At 44.1% G+C, this 17,750-nt stretch overlaps 1 protein-coding gene across 2 annotated transcripts; it reads right to left on the reverse strand.

Moving 5' to 3' along the window:
* Positions 1-33: 33 nt before the first annotated feature.
* On the reverse strand, positions 34-16,682 carry SMPD4 (sphingomyelin phosphodiesterase 4). 2 transcript variants are annotated; one of them, XM_039725806.1, is made up of 19 exons: positions 16,587-16,682; positions 16,266-16,352; positions 15,463-15,605; positions 15,239-15,314; positions 14,278-14,386; positions 13,294-13,346; positions 12,522-12,673; positions 12,061-12,193; positions 11,325-11,396; positions 7,816-7,905; positions 4,819-4,964; positions 4,293-4,383; positions 3,945-4,045; positions 3,491-3,654; positions 2,827-3,032; positions 2,044-2,277; positions 1,264-1,395; positions 973-1,101; positions 34-557 (listed from the first exon to the last, which is right to left on the reverse strand). In XM_039725806.1, exons 1-19 carry the CDS (start codon positions 16,623-16,625, stop codon positions 231-233), a joined length of 2,484 nt encoding a protein of 827 aa, XP_039581740.1. In that variant the 5' UTR covers positions 16,626-16,682; the 3' UTR covers positions 34-230. The 2 variants fall into 2 exon arrangements, with proteins under 2 accessions (XP_039581740.1, XP_039581741.1); XM_039725807.1 differs by lacking the exon at positions 7,816-7,905.
* Positions 16,683-17,750: the final 1,068 nt, after the last annotated feature.

Genomic DNA, 17,750 nt, shown 5'->3' on the forward strand with positions numbered 1-17,750 from the left:
CTCAAAAAGAAAACCCAAACAACATATTCACTTGAGTGTACAGGAAGACTTTTATAAAAATAAAATTTACATTGATTATCTCTACAAGGCCACATCAATGTTTATAAAACTTCATTAACTTTAGTATTTAAAAATATTTTAGGAAGAGCTGATATAATTAAAACATTTTTAGTCATGGAATCTCAGGCTCATCCTTAAAACATTTATTTCTAGAAGCCAGGAAGAGGAAACTAGTGTTCATGTGGTTTCCATCCTTCGAAGAAAAAAGTCATTATTACAGCATAAAGAAAATATGCAATTAGGATAATGAAGGTGCAGCCAACTGGCCCGACATAAAACCAGGATGCAAGGAAGTAGATCATCAGCAAAGAGATCAGAGTCCTGTAGCTGGCCAGAAACCTCAGACTGATCCTGGGTCCCCAGTTGTGGCTCGTTCTGTCCCTCACCACGGGGCTGTACCTGATTTTCTGTAGGAGCTGGGGGTTGGTCAGGTGATAGCGACACAGTCTGCCAACAAAATCATCCCTGGAGCAAAGCACTTCCATCTGATCACCAAACTGAGGGAAGATGCATGTAAGAGTTAGTGTCCTCCTGCAAATGCTGTCGTAAAGTAACTTATTTTATGATTTTCTTAATATAGAGAATGGGAATTACAGGGATCAAACTGCACTGTTAAACAGCAGAACTGTCTTAGGCATGAAAACACAAGGCAAGTCTGCACTAAGAAAAGAGTTTGCTTATCCTGTTTAGAAGCATTCACTCTGTTACTCCCCTGTTCATCAACCATGAGTCCCTTAATAAATCACATTTGCAATGTTTTATGTAGGAAAGCAGAATTACAGGTAGAGAAGCTACTAGAAAATACCCATCTAGACCTCAGAGAAGACAGAGCAAGAACAAAGGACGTGTCCCAGGGGTACAGGGGGGCAGACCAGGATGTGCAGGAGGAGGAGGGGGCAGTGCTGTGCTCACCCTGGCGTTGAGCGCCGAGGCCAGGCGGAACAGGAGGCGCACCAGAGCGGCGTTCTCGTAGCTGCGGATGGGCTGCAGCTCAGTGTCCCCCTGGTACTGCAGCTCAAACCTGCGCAAGCCATTGATGATCTGCAATGGCAAAAGAAACACCTCAGCCTGCAGCTCCCACCTGAAACACCTTTGGACTGGCACCTCCCTTAGCCCCGGGTAAGCTGCGTTTCTCTCTGTCACAGGAGGAGGGGTGGTTTTTTCAAGAACAGCCCGGGCAGCAATAAGGAATTGTTCTCTCACCTGGTACCTGCCAAGGGGGGTAAGGATGAGGCCGTTCTCGCTGGCAATGCAGTCTGGAAGCTGTTTTTTTCCATTCTCATCTTGAGCTGTCCCACACTTCATCATCATCTGGGTCAGCTGGGCTTCACTCAGCTGCGCAAGAACAACACAGTTCTAAAGCACAGGTTTGATCCACCCCCTATTTAACTTAAACTCATTAGCATTGGAAGTCTTTGACAGCCAGCTCAGATACCAAGAACTGCTTCATAGCACCTCAGTTAGACATTAAAATGAGATAAACCTCTCCAATTGCTTGTCCAATTCTAGATTAGTGCTCTGGCTTATATCTCCCTTAGCTCCCAAGGAGTGTCAAAGAGCTGTCTCCTAGGGCAAGTCTGTACAAGGGAGTGTTGCTGCAGAGAAATCAATCTGTTATTTTTAAGTTTAACATCCATAGCTGCAGTTGTATTTTTACAGCTCTACATTCAGAAGATACGGCAGAGTTTTTAAAATTGCCTGTTTGGAAACAAGAGGACAGCCTTGGTATAAACAGGTTTGGTATAAATTACGCAGTCCAAAAGAGTCATCACTTAAGGTTTGATACTTAGAAATTCAGAACACCTAACTCCATCTACACTGAAAATGGGTTTTGAAGCAGGCAAAGTTGAGAAGATGTTAGAATTTTCTAGCAAGGTCTCTGGCCAGCTGTGTGACCCCACACAGTACAAGAGACACAGATGTACATTTGACAAATCCTGACTCTTGTTCTTGCTGCCACGTTCTTAGAAAGATGTTACTTACCTTAAAGATCTGGCACAAATATTCCAGTGCCTTCTCCAAGTATTCATCTGTTTTTTTGATGCTGTCCTGCCCAATTTCATCAAGGTCATTGCCTGTGTAGGAACCATTCACATCAGATGGTGTGAACCTAAACCATGAGAAGAAGGACTGGCTGGCCATTGTCTCTGCAGAATGGTCTGATATGGACTTTGCTGTCTGCTGTGCCTGACAAATTAACTGGGCCAGCTTTAACACCTAAAACAGAAAACAAAAATTGTGTGAGACAAAGATAAAGGACCACTAAGCATCAACACAGGGATAAAACTGCCTTGATAGCTGAAAGTGAGAGCAATCCCAGCAAATTCACTCTCTTAGTGCATATGGATTTGTGCTGTTAGCTGCATTTCCAATAGGGCAGAGGCAGTTCTGTTGAAGTATTTAAGAAACCTCAGAGCTGCTTAGGTTCTCCAGCTGCTTTTTTTCTTTTTCCTGCTCCTTTTGTCTGAGCTGCTGGTAGGTACTGATCAGTCACAAGATCACAGTAAGCATGTTTGAGAGGAAATATCATATACTGCTCCAAGGCAGCAAGCTGCTACATTAACTTATTATTTATCAAAGGAAGGCAGATTTTTACAGCTGTGCTGGACTGAGACCTCACAGAGTCCAGAAGTCATTGTCAGCAAACTAAATTATTCAGTAATTCAGGGTGTGAAGTTTTCTGCTTTTAATTTCTAATATGGATGCTCAGCACTGAGAAACATCTGTCACAGTAGAAAGGCAGGTGCAAAGGAACTTGTTGCTTACCAAATTCCTGACTTCTGTGCCAAACATCTGTTTATACTGGAAGTCCTGTCCTTCCAGGCTGTAAACATGACTCTTCACCTTAAATGAGGCATCTGTAACAGCTGGAGACCGTGATGACAAAAAGCTCCCACCAAGAGTGGGGCTCATAAAAAGTCGGTGTTGACGGTGGGGAATCACAAGTTCTGGCTCCAGGAATAACTGTTCTCCTAGAATTAAAAAAAAAGCACTGAAGATGGTTAGATAATACTGGTCTTGCTGGAGAAGGTCCAGTTGCCTTAAGGCTGCTGGGCAACTTTATTAGAGAGAGAGTTCTAAAGGGAAGGAGGACTTAATTAGTGTTCATTATTTACTTCTCTCTGCCCAGAGGAGGAAATGTCAGCATGCATTTAATGCAGACCATACAATGCAGCATAAGAAAAACTGACAATTGTATTGGGTTCTTTATTCTTTAAAGAAAAAATTGTGAACTGCAATCTATGGTGAATAGAAGAGAACTATAGACTTGCTAAATCAATTGACAAACATTAGTGAAGACAGACTTTTGAATGGTGAAATAGCATGAAAAATGGGAGAGAAGTGCACCTCAGTGCTTCTGAGATGAGATGTGACTATTGTGAAGAAAGATTGAGACAGGACAACACAAGATGTAAAAATATCCTTTTACCTTTCAGGATCATTTCAGCCAGATTGGGCTGAGCAAAGACCTTAGCTACTCGGAACACCATGAGGGCATTTTTTGGACTGACCAAGTCTGTCCGAAGAGCTCTGTTCAGAAATCCCACAAACAGCTTGGTATACATGAGCAGGTTCTCTTGAATGAAGGCAGCCCTGTCAAAGTGAGTACAGCATTTATGAGCACAGCTATTTAAAGAATTGTTATTTTGTCTGTTACCAAATAAGCCACTAAGAGAATGTTTTAGACTGTCTCTGGAAAGATGGTAAATTTACACTGAGACAAAAGAATACTCTCAAAACAAAAACCACTATTCTAAGAAATCATTCTCTAGTCTTATACAGGAATTTAACTCAGGTTGGTGCATAGCTCCTGAAATCCTGCTATTTTACTCAGATGTCCTTGAGGTTTGGCTCAGGTCAGTCCCAGCTGCTCCCCTCCTCACCACTTCTCCGAGACGCTGCGGGGCAAAGGCTCTGTGCTCTGTGGGGGCTTTTCGGGCGCGTACCTCCAGGGCTGCAGGTAACTCAACCACATCTCCAGAACCTGGGCAAGATCCCACAGAAACCCACATCAGTGCCAACACTTTTTTGGAAAGGAAGGCAGGAAGGGTTTTTTGATTTTTGATATATAAAGATTTTTTTGATTTTTGATATATAAAGAACTCTACTGGTCTAGAAAAGAGATGTAAAGACCAAGAAACAGCTGCTAAACAGCAATAACTAATAACTAGTTTTAATAACTAATAACTAGTTCTGTTGAGTACAGATTAAGTGGAGAAGCAAGTACATACTGCTCTGAAAGAGGCATCCAGAGGCCAGTGGCCAAAACAGTGTTGCAAAAAGATATAAAGCTTCTCCTGCACAAACCGAGGAATCACAACCCTGCAAAAAGATTCAAAGACAGTCACGTGTATAAACTGAGCAGCAAATTTTAAAAATTAAACACCCAACCCAACACACTTTCACAAATGCAAATAGAGAAAGAACTGAGCAAAACTTGTTCTTTTTTAACTGAAACTACTTCAAGCCATTGAATTTCAACTCAAATTATTAAATACCAAATACTAAATTAACTTTGATCAGAATCCTCTGGTAGCATTTTCTTTTCTCTACAGACTAGTGCAATAGCTGCTGCTGAAGCTGCCCTCCCTCAGAGGATGAGAGAAACATAATCCATTAGCTCTCATATACTTTTAATAATGTACTTCTGTATTTAGCATCAAAACTAATTCAGCCTCTCAAAGAAAGATGAGATTTTCATGGAGGAAGCTCAGCTTTTCAGTTCTGTACATTTCAGAGACGTGCTCATGCACCAACCTTTTAAACTCCTCCAGTGGGCTGGCTGTGTGGGAGTGGGCTGAAGGGGAGAGAGGCTCTGGTTTGAGGCTGTTGCTGAAAGCATGCAGATGTTTCACAAGCAGTCTTACCACCAGCACGTGTTCTTCAGTGGGCTTGAATGACTCCTAGATTCAAAGCAAAAGAGAGGCACCTAATGAGTGTCATTTGCTAAATGTCCAGGGAATTCAGGAAAATTATATTCTCAGATCAAAATACAGGAAATGCTCTTTTCCTTCTAGGTTCTTCACCATAGTTTGGTGCCACCTGATTTTGGACAGGTTTGCTCCCCAGGACAAGCTGCATCAATCTTCTGCCATCAGTTCACTAAGAAACAGCAGCATATTTGGATTGTAGGAAAAGTTATCTACAGTACTCTAATGCACTGAACTTTGGGCTAGCTTTAAAGAGCAGAGTAACTTGTAGATTTTGACTTACCCTTTTCTGAAAAAAGAATATTCAGCCTTTCATTATGGCTGCAAGTTCCTTGCTGCAGAAGCACAGCAGGTCCTTTGCTTATACTCATGGCTGGCTGCACTGAGTTCTCCTTCCTATGCTGGTACTCATCGGCCTTACAGGAGAGAACAGTCCTAGACAGTTACAGTAAAAACAGCAACTGCTTTGAGTCCTGTGAGATCCTGTTGGTCCCAGCACCCTCGGGGGGAGAACAGCCTGGGTGGGAGCAGCACAGGGAGTGGTGGTGAGCCACAGTGATGTTTCTATTGAGAAGTGAGTGTGTGACACAGCAGGGAGGTGAAGGAGGCAAAAACTGCTGGTTCAAAGCACAAACTCCTTTGCTACTGTCATCTGCTCTAGGAGTAGTGAACTAATATCACTCCACCACTGAAGGCAGACTGAAATTTGTATTCTGTTTCACAAAAGCTGAGAAGAGAAATGTACATGAAATGTAAGTTACAGCTGCAAATAGAATGGAAAGTGCTGGGAAGGTGTACGTCATCTGCTGTAAGGGTAGTGAACTATCAATCCACCACTGAAGGCAGACTTTGAGATTTGTATTCTATTTCACAAAAGCTAAGAATAATGTACATGAAATGTAAGTTACAGCTGCAAATAGAATGGAAAGTGCTGGGAAGGTGTATTGGATTAGCTGCAAGAAGTTTCCAGTGCTTGAGGCACGGAGGGAGTGTATGTCTGTGTCTGTGTTTAGGTCCTTTCTCAGCAATGCCTGAGGCAAAGCAGATGCCTGTTTACACTCTCTAAGATTTTGGATACACTGTGCCAATCACTCCAGGCTCCATGACAGACACACTCCTGCAGTGCAGCCAGACCTGGGACTCTTCTCAGAGGGTTAAACTTCTACCAGCTCTAATGAAGGCTGGGCTTATTTTTGACAGCTCCAACTTGTATCAGCACATTTTCTACAGTCCTGATAAGTTTATGCAAGAAGGTAGAACACCAAGAAGTTGTGTGGTCCTTGGAGTTTTGACAAGGATCTCCACAGCAATTAGAGGCTGAGTACTCTGCTACAGGCCTTGAAAGGGTGCAATTTTAAAAATCCCAAACCCCCACTGAAGGTACCTTTTTGGATTGAGGCAGGGAGGGAGTGTGTGTCTGTGTCTGTGTCTAGGTCCTTTCTCAGCAATGCCTGAGGCAAAGCAGATGCCTGTTTACACTCTCTAAGATTTTGGATACACTGTGCCAATCACTCCAGGCTCCATGACAGACACACTCCTGCAGTGCAGCCAGACCTGGGACTCTTCTCAGAGGGTTAAACTTCTACCAGCTCTAATGAAGGCTGGGCTTATTTTTGACAGCTCCAACTTGTATCAGCACATTTTCTACAGTCCTGATAAGTTTATGCAAGAAGGTAGAACACCAAGAAGTTGTGTGGTCCTTGGAGTTTTGACAAGGATCTCCACAGCAATTAGAGGCTGAGTACTCTGCTACAGGCCTTGAAAGGGTGCAATTTTAAAAATCCCAAACCCCCACTGAAGGTACCTTTGGAATTTACAAAACCACCCTATTTCAGTACATCATTTTGGGTGATGTTAGTAGTTTCTCCACATAGCAGTTGTTACAATTTCTTCTTAGCCTGGATCACCACCATTATGATCATCACTGCTTTAAAAACTACCTTTCCCCACAAGTGTTTTTGTTGTCAAACCTTTTTATACAGAATGGATGTGTGCCATTATTAATTCTTAATACAGTAATTAAACAAATATAACAGTAAAAAGGATTTAAAGTAGTACTTTCTGTGTTCCTTTCTAAACAGCACCTTGAGATATCATAGCACTTAATTAAAACAAAATAAAAAAAGAATTAAAGAGCAGGGAAATGCCATGTAGTGCTAAAGAGCTTTATAGTACATAAGCTCAGCCCTCCCCATTCCCAAAATGAAGACCCAATGAATAAAGGGCTGAAGTAGGAAAAGAGGAATCAGCAATCTGTTCCAACAGGAATGTTTTTGCATGCACATTTCCTGAACAATCTGCAAATGTACCACTTGTGCTTTTGCAAAAGTGGACAGCCAAATTGACATTGCCACCACAAATTTAGTATTATCCAATGACATTTCCTTGGCTAAAAACCCCCAGATGTTACCTACCTTAATCTGGGTGAGAGCCATGCAAATTCTGATCTTTTCTTCCACGCAAGGTTTGCTTAAATGACTATTGTGTGAGAGGCAGAAATCTGCCATTGGTGGAGACAGCTTTGGTGCCAAAAAACAGCATAGCTGGTAAGTCTTACATTGCAAGAATGCATCTCTAGAAACAGAGTTTCCAATTAGTCCTCATAACATTAGCTAGAGTTTAACTCTTTTTTCCATGACCTTTACTAACATCTCTCAGTATCTGCTTCACTGAACAATTTGGTGACTTTCAATGCAATGTTCTCCAATTATAAAACCACACCTTGGCAGAAGGAGCTGCTGTACAGCCAGCACCAATACACTTGGCAGATTATATGATGGAACAAGATTCTTAAAAAGGAAACCAAATGAAAAGATGGTAATACTTGGTATGCGTGGAGGGCCTGGTAGCTGGATTGGGCAGGACTACCGTGGTGTTTACTGGAGATACTGAGTCGGTAGTGGAGAACCTCCAGCTGAGACAACAGAAACAAAAAGGAAGGGGGGAGGGAAAAAAGGAGAGAAGAGAGCAAGAGAAAAAAAAAGTGAGAATGAGCCCAAGGAAGAAGGGTGGGGGGAAAAATGAACATCACAAATACAGTCAGGGACAACATATCACAATAACAACTGCAGCCACAGTATCCTCTTTTTTCTGGTGTTCAGTAGGTTGATTCCATAGTATTTCTTATCCTTTGTCAACTTGGAAATACAACTGGGAGCAGGTGTCAAAAAATTGGCTGTTCTCTTTGCTGAGCTCAGAGCAAGGACTGCTGGGGGATATGGAGATTCTGCCAAATAAATTCCCAATTTCAGAAGTGAACTGAACTGCAGCAACAAGGATTTATACACTGTTTATTAAAAATGGACCAAGAGAGCAATATTCTGCAAGCTTTTTTACATCTATTTTGAAAACTTTGTCATTTCTTCCTGTTCTGCTGGAGAAGCACAGTTTGTATGTGGAAGAAGCTCAAATGGGACTTTCCTGACCAGAGAAATCCAGTGTCTTCTCTCTAGTTAAAGGCCATTTAGAAGGCTGCAGGTCTTATGAATTTCCCCAAAAGAGGAAATTACTTTTGCTGTAATTTGAGGGAAGCATTACACATGTAAAAAGGCAAGGACATGCCCAGCACAGTACTGTATGCTATGCACTTTGCCATAACACTGAAGTCTCTGCAAGCCTCAGCCAGATTCCTTCTTGAAGGAAGAACCTGACCAGTATTTTCTGACTATGACAGTGAAGAGGATACTGTAGCAACAGTGACACACATGTATGAAATTAATGAAAAAACATAAAACAAAAAATGTACACTACACAGACCCCAATGACTGTTGTCAGGCATCTAAACTAACTCTCCAGATCACACCTCTGCTGTCTTTAAACAGCCTCTACCCCATCTCCTCTGCTGACAGTTTGGCAGCTTTTGGTTTCACACCCTTGGAGTGGCAGGATTGTTACTGCAGGCTCCCCAGGAGCTTGGGCAGATTGTCTGCTTCCAAACTGACTCCCCTGCCACAGGAACCTGCAACCCCCTGGATTTTCATGGGTGTTCCACATGCAGTGCTGGGGGCTGAACACCTGGCATTGGAAGGTCAGGAAGCATTCCATAAAGTTTTATCAAATTACTTATTTTTAAGTGTTTCTTGTGTTAACAGCAGAAGGGAATAGGAAAAAAGATGCTGCACACTTGGACTCTAGATCATCAGAGAGAGAAAAAACAAACAGACAAAAGAATTGGAAAGTAGTTGAATTAAAAGGGAAAACAATGACAGCATAGCAAATAGCATCAACCTCAGGTTCACAGCAGACCCAAGAAAAGTTCAAAGCTGTAACATGTATCTTCTCAAAAGAAATTCTTTACTCTTCATTCCCATTCCATTGCCTTCTACTTATTAAAGGAAGTCTGTGATGACATTACCAAGGCTTAAGGAAAAATCTATGACTCTCCTTCTCAAGGAAGTTACTTATCTGAGATCTGTCTTGGCCCATGAAAGCAAACAAATCTGGCTGCTGGACAAAGAGTGAGCAAGTCCTGCAGAACCTCATCCCACCTTCCCAAAGAGCCATTTCAAATCACTGATGGCCAAACAGCCCTAGATCCAGCACTGAATGGTCACTAATTACCCTTCCTCCCAAGCACACAGAAGGCTAAATGCAATCAAGTGATCCTTCATAATTATCAATCATTTTAAGAATAAGGTATAGGGCCTTCTTGGGTTTCCAGTCAAGGTCTTTAATGCTTGTGTTAAAACAGAACTTCCACTTCTGGATGTTGTACTTCCTCATCTGAGGAACTACAAGGCAGACTGCTCTCCCTCAGCCCACCCAGCCTACAAAGCTCAGTTTAAGCATCACAGGCTAATGAACAGTCCTGCCCCCAGCTGATCTGAACCTCTCCTCAGTCCTGCAGGAGAGATCCTTCATGCATTTATGTATCTCATGGGGAATTCCAGTCCCCCATTCCACTGTTCCACCCCCCCAAAGAGGAAGACTTCCTATTTTACATGTTCATGATTACTTCCCATCAAAAATGAAACTAAAATACCATCAGGGAGTTATGGCCTCAGGCTGTGGCACAACACACCTTGTGGAGGATCCTGAAGTGCTGATTTCAGAGAACTGTAAGCTCTACCTAGGCCCTACCCCACCATAACGTGGAGTCATTGTCTGCAACTGCTGCTCCCTAGTGCTAGAAGAAAGCATCTGAAATACAGAGGGTGAACAGAGGAGAGAAGTTTAAAGCAATCATCATTTCTGGCCTAAGCACAGCGCTTGATGCACAGAGACTGGACAGACAGACAGACCAAAGGTACTTCAAGCAAAGCCTTTCCATCACAGGTGCACAGCCATGCTGCTGGGAGTCCCAAGTGGAGACTTTGCAACATTAGTGAGTTTGCATTTTGACCTCAACTTTGAGAATAAAAGACAAAACCCATCACATTTCAGCTCTCCAATGCTTTTCCCTAGCAAAATATAAACGTGGTTTATTTTATATCCTGTGGAGTGAAGGATTAGAATTTTTCAGTCAACTCCCATATTGCACTTCCACACAGGAATAAATCCTGAGCAGCTTTTATTATTTCTCTCCCCTTCTATGAAAGTCCCACTGTGACCCAGAGGGAATTCAGAGGATCAGTATTTTCTCCTTCAAATTCCCTTTACATTTATAATGCCTTCAATCTTAGCCTCCCCAACACTTACTTACTTCTTACATGCAGTAGTTTGTTACTGAACAGGCCACCACAAACTGCTTACAACAGGGTATTATCTGAGCAAGAGCTTGTCAGATAATCCAAATTCTGTAGCTACAGAGCTGCTTCTGACACCATTACGGTGAAAAGCATATTTTGGAACATGAAACAAAAATAGCAGTTGAGAAAGATTTTTTAGAATTTGGATTTAGGCTAATAATGGTTATGGATGTTAGAAATTACTAATTGGTATTTCAGTAACAGTTGCTATCTCTGCTGGAAATCAATTTTGGCTATTTTTAGCAGTCATGCTGCTCCAGTGGGATTTAACACAATGGTTTTACAGTGGCACCTTCTCAATCATTAATACTTTGATCTTCTCAATCATTAGTACTTTGATTAGTGTATTGATGTTCAGATTGTTGTGACCATCCCACAAACTCATCTTGAACAAAAAAAAGAAACAAAAACCAGAACAAAACTAACACAACTTCTGCAATGAAGGCAAATCTGGATGACACACTTATTCACAACACTCTTTGTAACTGGATTAGCAACTCTGGCACACTTATGTAGATACTCTGATAAGTTATTTCGTTCCTTTGGACCCATATACAAAAATATATTCTGCACAGAATAGGAGATTTACCCCAAGGTAAGAGCTCAACCACCAGGTGAAGTTCACAAGTGCAGTACAAACTATTACCTTGACGTGAGGGGACTGCATTTTCTGATACATTTCCAGTGAATAATGATGAAGCCACATTTCCACAAAGATCTGCAAAACAAATATTTTCTCAGCTAGGGAAAGAGAAGTAATCCCACACTGTCAGTCAGAAGGTAAGTGTAAGGAAGACCACAGTATATAACTTGAAAACTAAGCTGCACTGGTAAATAGACAGCACCTATTCAAGATATTTCAGGTTAAGCCAATGGCTGAGATGACAAACTCTTAGCACCTGCCAGGCATCAATTAGTCAGCTCAGCAACATGATAGGAACTTGTTTCAGAATAACTGCTAAATCCAGATTTCCTTTTCCTTCCCTTTCCTTCCCTGACAATTTGTTCATTATCATCCCTTGATAATGAACAAATCCAGCTTGGCTGTGTTTAACCTTTGCCTTTGCATAGAGCATAGAATTGGTGCAAGATTTAAAAAAGAAAATCAGATGCAGAAACTTTTCCAGAAAAAAATACTCAAATGCCTGAGAACAGTTGTTAGATCCTCAGTCTAAGAAAAGATACTAAGTGCCTTTCTAAGCTACAACTTAACAGCTTCACAGTGGTTCTTTGTTGCATTAACAGGAAGCAACAGCTGCACTGCTCAATTCAAAACCAAGCTAAAGCAAACTGGCCTATCTGCCTCTGCTTTAAAAAGAAGAGATCTCCCAGTGAGCAGAAAAACACGTTGCAGGGCATTTCCCTCCTGAGATGCCAGGTACCTGGAGCAGTGTTTCTGATCTCCAGATCTCCTGGGAGGCCGGGTCAGCGTTCACAGAGGGCTGGTGGGCGATGTGCCGCTTCAGCAGGCTGGTGTGGTGCATGCCATAGGAGGAGAAGGGCACTGCTGGGGACCTGGGAGGACAAAGGCATGCACTTACACAAGTCAGCAGGGCTTGGGGCAGTACAGGGGGATGCAGGGATGCATCATTGCTTTGAATCTGTATTTTATACACTTTAAAACAGTCTTTCAAACGGCACAATTGATGACACATTTCAAACTTCTGCAACTTCCTCTAATTACTAATCACTTCAACTCTAGCTATAACCAAACCCTGCACCACTGCTCCTATGTAATAAGCACATACAGAGGAAGTGTGGAGGTGTTTTCTACCTGTTTGATTTTGTTCCATATTTTGCCTGCACTGTCCCCACAATCCACCCCTGACACCAGAGCCATTACCTGGGAGTAGGGGAAGGGATGGCTCCCCCAGGATTTGAAGAAGGTGGGGGAAGGACACTTCCTTCTGTGGGTAGGAAACACTTGAGGTACGTGTCCACCAGGATGAAATAAGCACTGTTGGAAGGGCTGACGTGATGGGTGACAGGTGAGTTCTGCAAGAGACACACAGCATGTACCTGGGGTTAAACACTGCTGGGGAGGGATGCCAGACCCCCTCAGCATAAAAAAGCAGAAGCCCAGTGGTTAGAAAGGGTGAACTGGCAGCAAAGATCCCTTGGAGCAAAGGAAAATGAGCTGTCAGAGAAGGGCTGCTGCAGCAATGACTGTACCCAAGCAGAAGAGAGGTAACAACAGCAGAGGAAGCAAATAACCACAGCCCACAGCACCCAGCTGTGGTTCTGACTGTAGAGAAACCCTTACTGGGTACAGGAGGAGAGAAACCATTTGGAATCCACTGCCTGCTCCCTGCTGCCATGAGACTGCTTACTGGTGTATCCAAGGTGGGTATTTGGTTTATTTTTTGTTTATTATTCAGTCTTGGACCACCAAGTGAACCAGAGCAATAACAAATTCCAACAGAACAGATGAAACTGCTGTTAATTTAGCTACACAGCACCCCAGCAGGCTCTTAAGAGAATTCAGGAGAAAGGCCAGAACTATTTTAAGGGGGAAAACACAAAAGGTACTTACCTTCTGTGTAATCAAACTGATTGCAAAGTAAAACATGTAATAACCAGAACTATTTTAAGGGGAAAAATACACAGGTACTTACCTTCTGTGTAATCAAACTGATTGCAAAGTAAAACATGTAATATTCAAAGGGATCTGGAAGAGCAGAGTTAAGGATCACATAATAAAAACCAGGAACAGTTGTTAGATATTGGGAGATGCTGAACAGACACTGCCTTTGTACTTTGTTGATGCTGAAGTACCTTGCTAGAGCTTTTGAGCAAATTCAGCCTGGGCTTCTTGCTCTCCAGCTGGCTGAAACCTTGGTACAGAGTTAAGGATCACATAAAAAAACCAGGAACTGTTGTTAGATATTGGGAGATGCTGAATAGACACTGCCTTTGTACTTTGTCAGTGCTGAAGTACCTTGTGAGAGCTTTTGAGCAAATTCAGCCTGGGCTTCTTGCTCTCCAGCTGGCTGAAACCTTGGTAATTGAGGTGTGCTCCATGTGGCAAAGTGTGTTTGTGCTGCTCCTGGTACCTCTGACTACTTCAAACTGAAACCAGCAAGCTACACTGCTTCCAAAGTGCTCTAGCTGCAAAGTGAATGTGCCCTTCTCCTACCATATTGCACAAACTACAAGCAGTTACAATTGGTAATTGAGGTGTTCTCTATGTGGCAAAGTGTGTTTGTGCTGCTCTTGGTACATCTGACTACTTCAAACTGAAACCAGCACAGCTACACTGCTTCCAAAGTGCTCTAGCTGCAAAGTGAATGTGCCCTTCTCCTACCATATTGCACAAACTACAAGCAGTTACAAAAACAAAAATTGTGAAATACAGGCTCTGCTGAGAAACACTGGGAATTTTGTTGTTGACTTGATTAAGGCCAGAAATTCCTCCAACAAGGGTTTATAAGAGGACACGTTTATTTTAAATTGTAATCTAAACATTTCTAATCAGCCCAAACTCTTCAGCATGACCATGATTTACCCCACACAGATAAGAAATGTTTAACAGAAACACTCATGATCTCCCAGTTTTAGATATTTTTTAAAAATTAGATACTCTTCAATTAAAAGGATACTAAGAGCCAAATTCAAACCTAAGCCACCAGAGGAAGGGAACTGGACTTTGTTGTGGTATAAAGAGCATTCTGGTAGAACTTGCTCTTGTATTGAAGCCTTCACAGGGCCCTGAAAGACAGAGTAATGAAATGTTAATCTGGGTACTCAGGATATTGCAAAGTATGTTTTCAGACAGTGAGATTCTGCATTCCAGCATTCTGGGATGATCTCTGCACTCAGCTCAGTGACTTTATTGCATTGCAGTAGTTCCATGTGCAAATGCAGGGTCTTCAGAGAACTCAACTTTCTCTCTGAAAATGAGTATTTTTTTTTTAATTTAAATTCAGCATTTTTTTAAAAGCCTTTACAGTAACTTTCTCAGTAGGAGTGGGAGCAGCAGGGTATTGGTGTTTGGCTGCTGGTTTTATCCAGGTAATTGAGCTGGACCAGCAATTACCATATATTTAAATGAGGTTTCATTTTGTCAAAGCCTGTAGGACTATCTGAACCAATTTCTAGATGGCATGTAGATGGTAGCAACAGAAGAAACACAGCAAAGCAACTCTGCAGATGCACATTTTTGTTGGAAATGTGACACCTCACATCCAGGACAGCAGCCAGACCTCAAACACACGGGCACACAGCACAGGCAGGGAAGGCACTGCTCTGTGATAGCTTTAGAAAACTTTCAATCCTGCAACTCCCAATAACCACACAACTCTCTCTGGGGACAGAGTAAGAATCACAGTGCAGCTTTCTTGGCTGAACACACACATCCAGCTGCTGAGAGCCACAATCTCCTGGAGATTTTATGGCTGGGAACTCTCCTCCTCCACTCAAGAGCCACTTCAAGCAATGGGTCTGCTCTAAACCTGGAGCACTGAGGCTACACCTTGGCCCACTAGGTACAAAGTGCATGCAAAGCTCCAACAGCTTCCACAACAACTACATTCCCCTCTTACAAACTATTCAGTTACTCACTGGAAGGTATGAGACTGGGAAATCATATCTGTACTCTTCTGCTTGGAGTTTGTAAACCAGCTTCATCATTGGGCCACTGCAAACAAGCACCAGAAAGTGAATCCCATGGCAAACACCCCCTGCTGCCTCACCTCTGTGAGCTCAGGTCTGCACAGTGGAAAAAGGCCAAACACTGCTCATTTGCTCACCCATTCCTGAACCTGTGCTGAAGTGAATGAGTTTACCTGGGATCCAGGAAATCCAAGGCCACAGAATACTCATTGGGGTTTGTTCTTCCCTGCAGGCAGCGCAGATTCCAGCCCACGATGATGCCATCCAGGCTGCCAAAAATGCTCTCCACCAGCCACGGGAAGATGCCATGCAGCTCCTTCAGGGAGAACAGACACAGAGAACTGATGTGCACAGTTCCTCACCTGGACAATCTCTGCTGCACGTACCAGAGCACACAAAGATGTGTCAGCCACTTCTTTAGGTCTGTTTCTGGGCTGTCACTGGGCAGATCATCCATTCACAACACTGCACTACAACATGGCAATCATGGCAGACCCAGCCTGACTTCTGATCCTGCTGAAGTTACAGCAACACTCATCACTTGCAGTTATTTGCCACACTTTAAAAACAAATTTTCTTTGTCAGCTGAGGCTGAAAGGTATTAATGAAGGGCGGTGAAGTGAAACAACCCTTTAACGACTAGAAAATGTTCTTAATTCTTGGCAACGCTGCATTCCCACTGTTTCACTGGAGAAAAAAAACCCAGAAAAAAAACTGGAGAAAAAAACCCATAATCACAGAATCAGGCTGGAAAAGAGCTGAGATCATCGAGTCCATCCTGTGACAAGAATCAACCGGACCAGGGCACTGAGTGCCACTCCCTGAACATCTCCACGTGCCCCCACCACCCCCTTGGGCAGTTCCAGACAGTTTGTCTTGACAAGACAGAGAGGAGCAAAGGAAACAGTAATATAAAAGGACAATTCCCGTGCAGCTTGCCAGGCAGCGAGGCTCTGCAGGAGCCGGGGCTGCTCACCTTGGCGGGCAGCTCCTCGATGACGGTCTCCAGGTCCCGGCACCTCTGCGCGAACGGCTTGTTGACACAATCCGCCTTCAGCGTGGCCTGGCACAAACCACAAGGGAAATCCGATCAAGGCTGCGGGGCAGGACAGCACTTACCGCGGCCACGGCCGCGACAATCCCTCCCAGCGCCGCTCCCGGCGCAGCACCCCCACACCCGAGGCGGCGCGGGCCGGGACACCCGAGGCTGCCTGCCCGGCCCGGCCCGGCCCGTCCCCGCGCGCGGGCTCGCCGCGCCGCATTCCCGCAGCAGGAGGAGCGGCGTGCCCGCACTCACCAGCAGGAAGCTGGGCTGCTGCAGGTGCGGCCCGGCCATGCCGCCGGCCCTCAGAGCCCTCACAGCCCTCAGCGCCGCCCGCGCCCCGCGCCCGCGCGGCCCTTGCGCGTCACGGCCCGCGCGGATGACGTCAGGGCGGCGTTGCCATGGGGACGGCCCGCGCTGAGGGAGGCCCGGGCCGGGAATATCCCGGGAATATCCCGAGCCGGGAGCGGCCCTCAGGGTTATCAAACACCCCTGGAACTGTGTCAGGTCTGCCCTGGGGAGCCTCCTCCAGGGCTCAGCCACCCTCTGGGCAAGAGCCTTTTCCCGATACCCAGCCTAAACCTGCCCTGACCCAGCTTTGTGCCGTTTCCTCGAGTCCTGCCCCTGCACTTCCCCTCATGAGGGTGTTAAAGACCGCAATGAGGTCTCCCCTCAGTCTTCTCCAAGGCCCTCAGCTGCTCCTCGTGAGGCTTCCCTGTGGAAGGGGCTAACAGCGGGCCTGTTAGCTAAAGGAGTAAGAAGAAGCTGAGAAGAAAGAAGAAGCTGATAAGGAGCTCTTTCCAAGGCTGTAACTAAGGAGACTAAGAGAACTGAGGGACTGCAGAAAGATAAGAACTTCACAGCTGCACAAAGTATATTTAGGAAGTTAGTTAAGTCACTGTAACTTTTCACCAGTGGTGTTAAGTTGATTTATTGTATCCAATAGTTAAGGTAGAAGAAGCATAAACAATTAAAAAGTGTATAAAAGGTCAGCCATGTTCGATAATAAAGTGTTGCCATCTGAGACTGCTTGTGGTCTCTGCTTTGTGTCGTGACCACCTCGACAACGACACTTCCCCTCCAGACCCTTTCCCATCCTCGTGTCCCTCATATGGCTGCTCTCTGAGAGCCTAATGTCTTTTTTACACTGTGCTGCCCAAACGGCTCACAGCACTCAAGGCAGGGTGGGACAATCCCCTCCCTTGCCTGGCTGCTGATTCTGATGTCCCCCAGGCACGCTGTCCCTGCTGGCTGCCAGGGCAATGGTGACCCACATCCAACTCTCCAGGACCCCCAGGTCCCTTCTGTTACGAATGAGGTTCCATATGTCTGATTAATAACCAACAAAACTGAATTTAGCAGCAATTTAAATTGAGCCACAATTTCATATAAATGAATACAATACAAAAATTTGGCAGT

This window comes from Passer montanus, unplaced genomic scaffold (genome assembly GCF_014805655.1).
Source record: "Passer montanus isolate IOZ18808 unplaced genomic scaffold, ASM1480565v1 scaffold57, whole genome shotgun sequence".
Taxonomy (NCBI): domain Eukaryota; kingdom Metazoa; phylum Chordata; class Aves; order Passeriformes; family Passeridae; genus Passer; species Passer montanus.

What these genes read in the sequence shown, in the direction of transcription:
- SMPD4 (XM_039725806.1), bottom strand. Translation starts at nt 16,625, where the DNA reads ATGGCCGGGCCGCACCTGCAGCAGCCCAGCTTCCTGCTG. An exon ending in AGCAGCCCAGCTTCCTGCTG is followed by an intron (nt 16,353 to 16,586) that starts GTGAGTGCGGGC and finishes GGTTTGTGCCAG; the next exon opens with GCCACGCTGAAGGCGGATTG. An exon ending in GCACAGAAGTCAGGAATTTG is followed by an intron (nt 2,278 to 2,826) that starts GTAAGCAACAAG and finishes TTTCTGTTTTAG; the next exon opens with GTGTTAAAGCTGGCCCAGTT.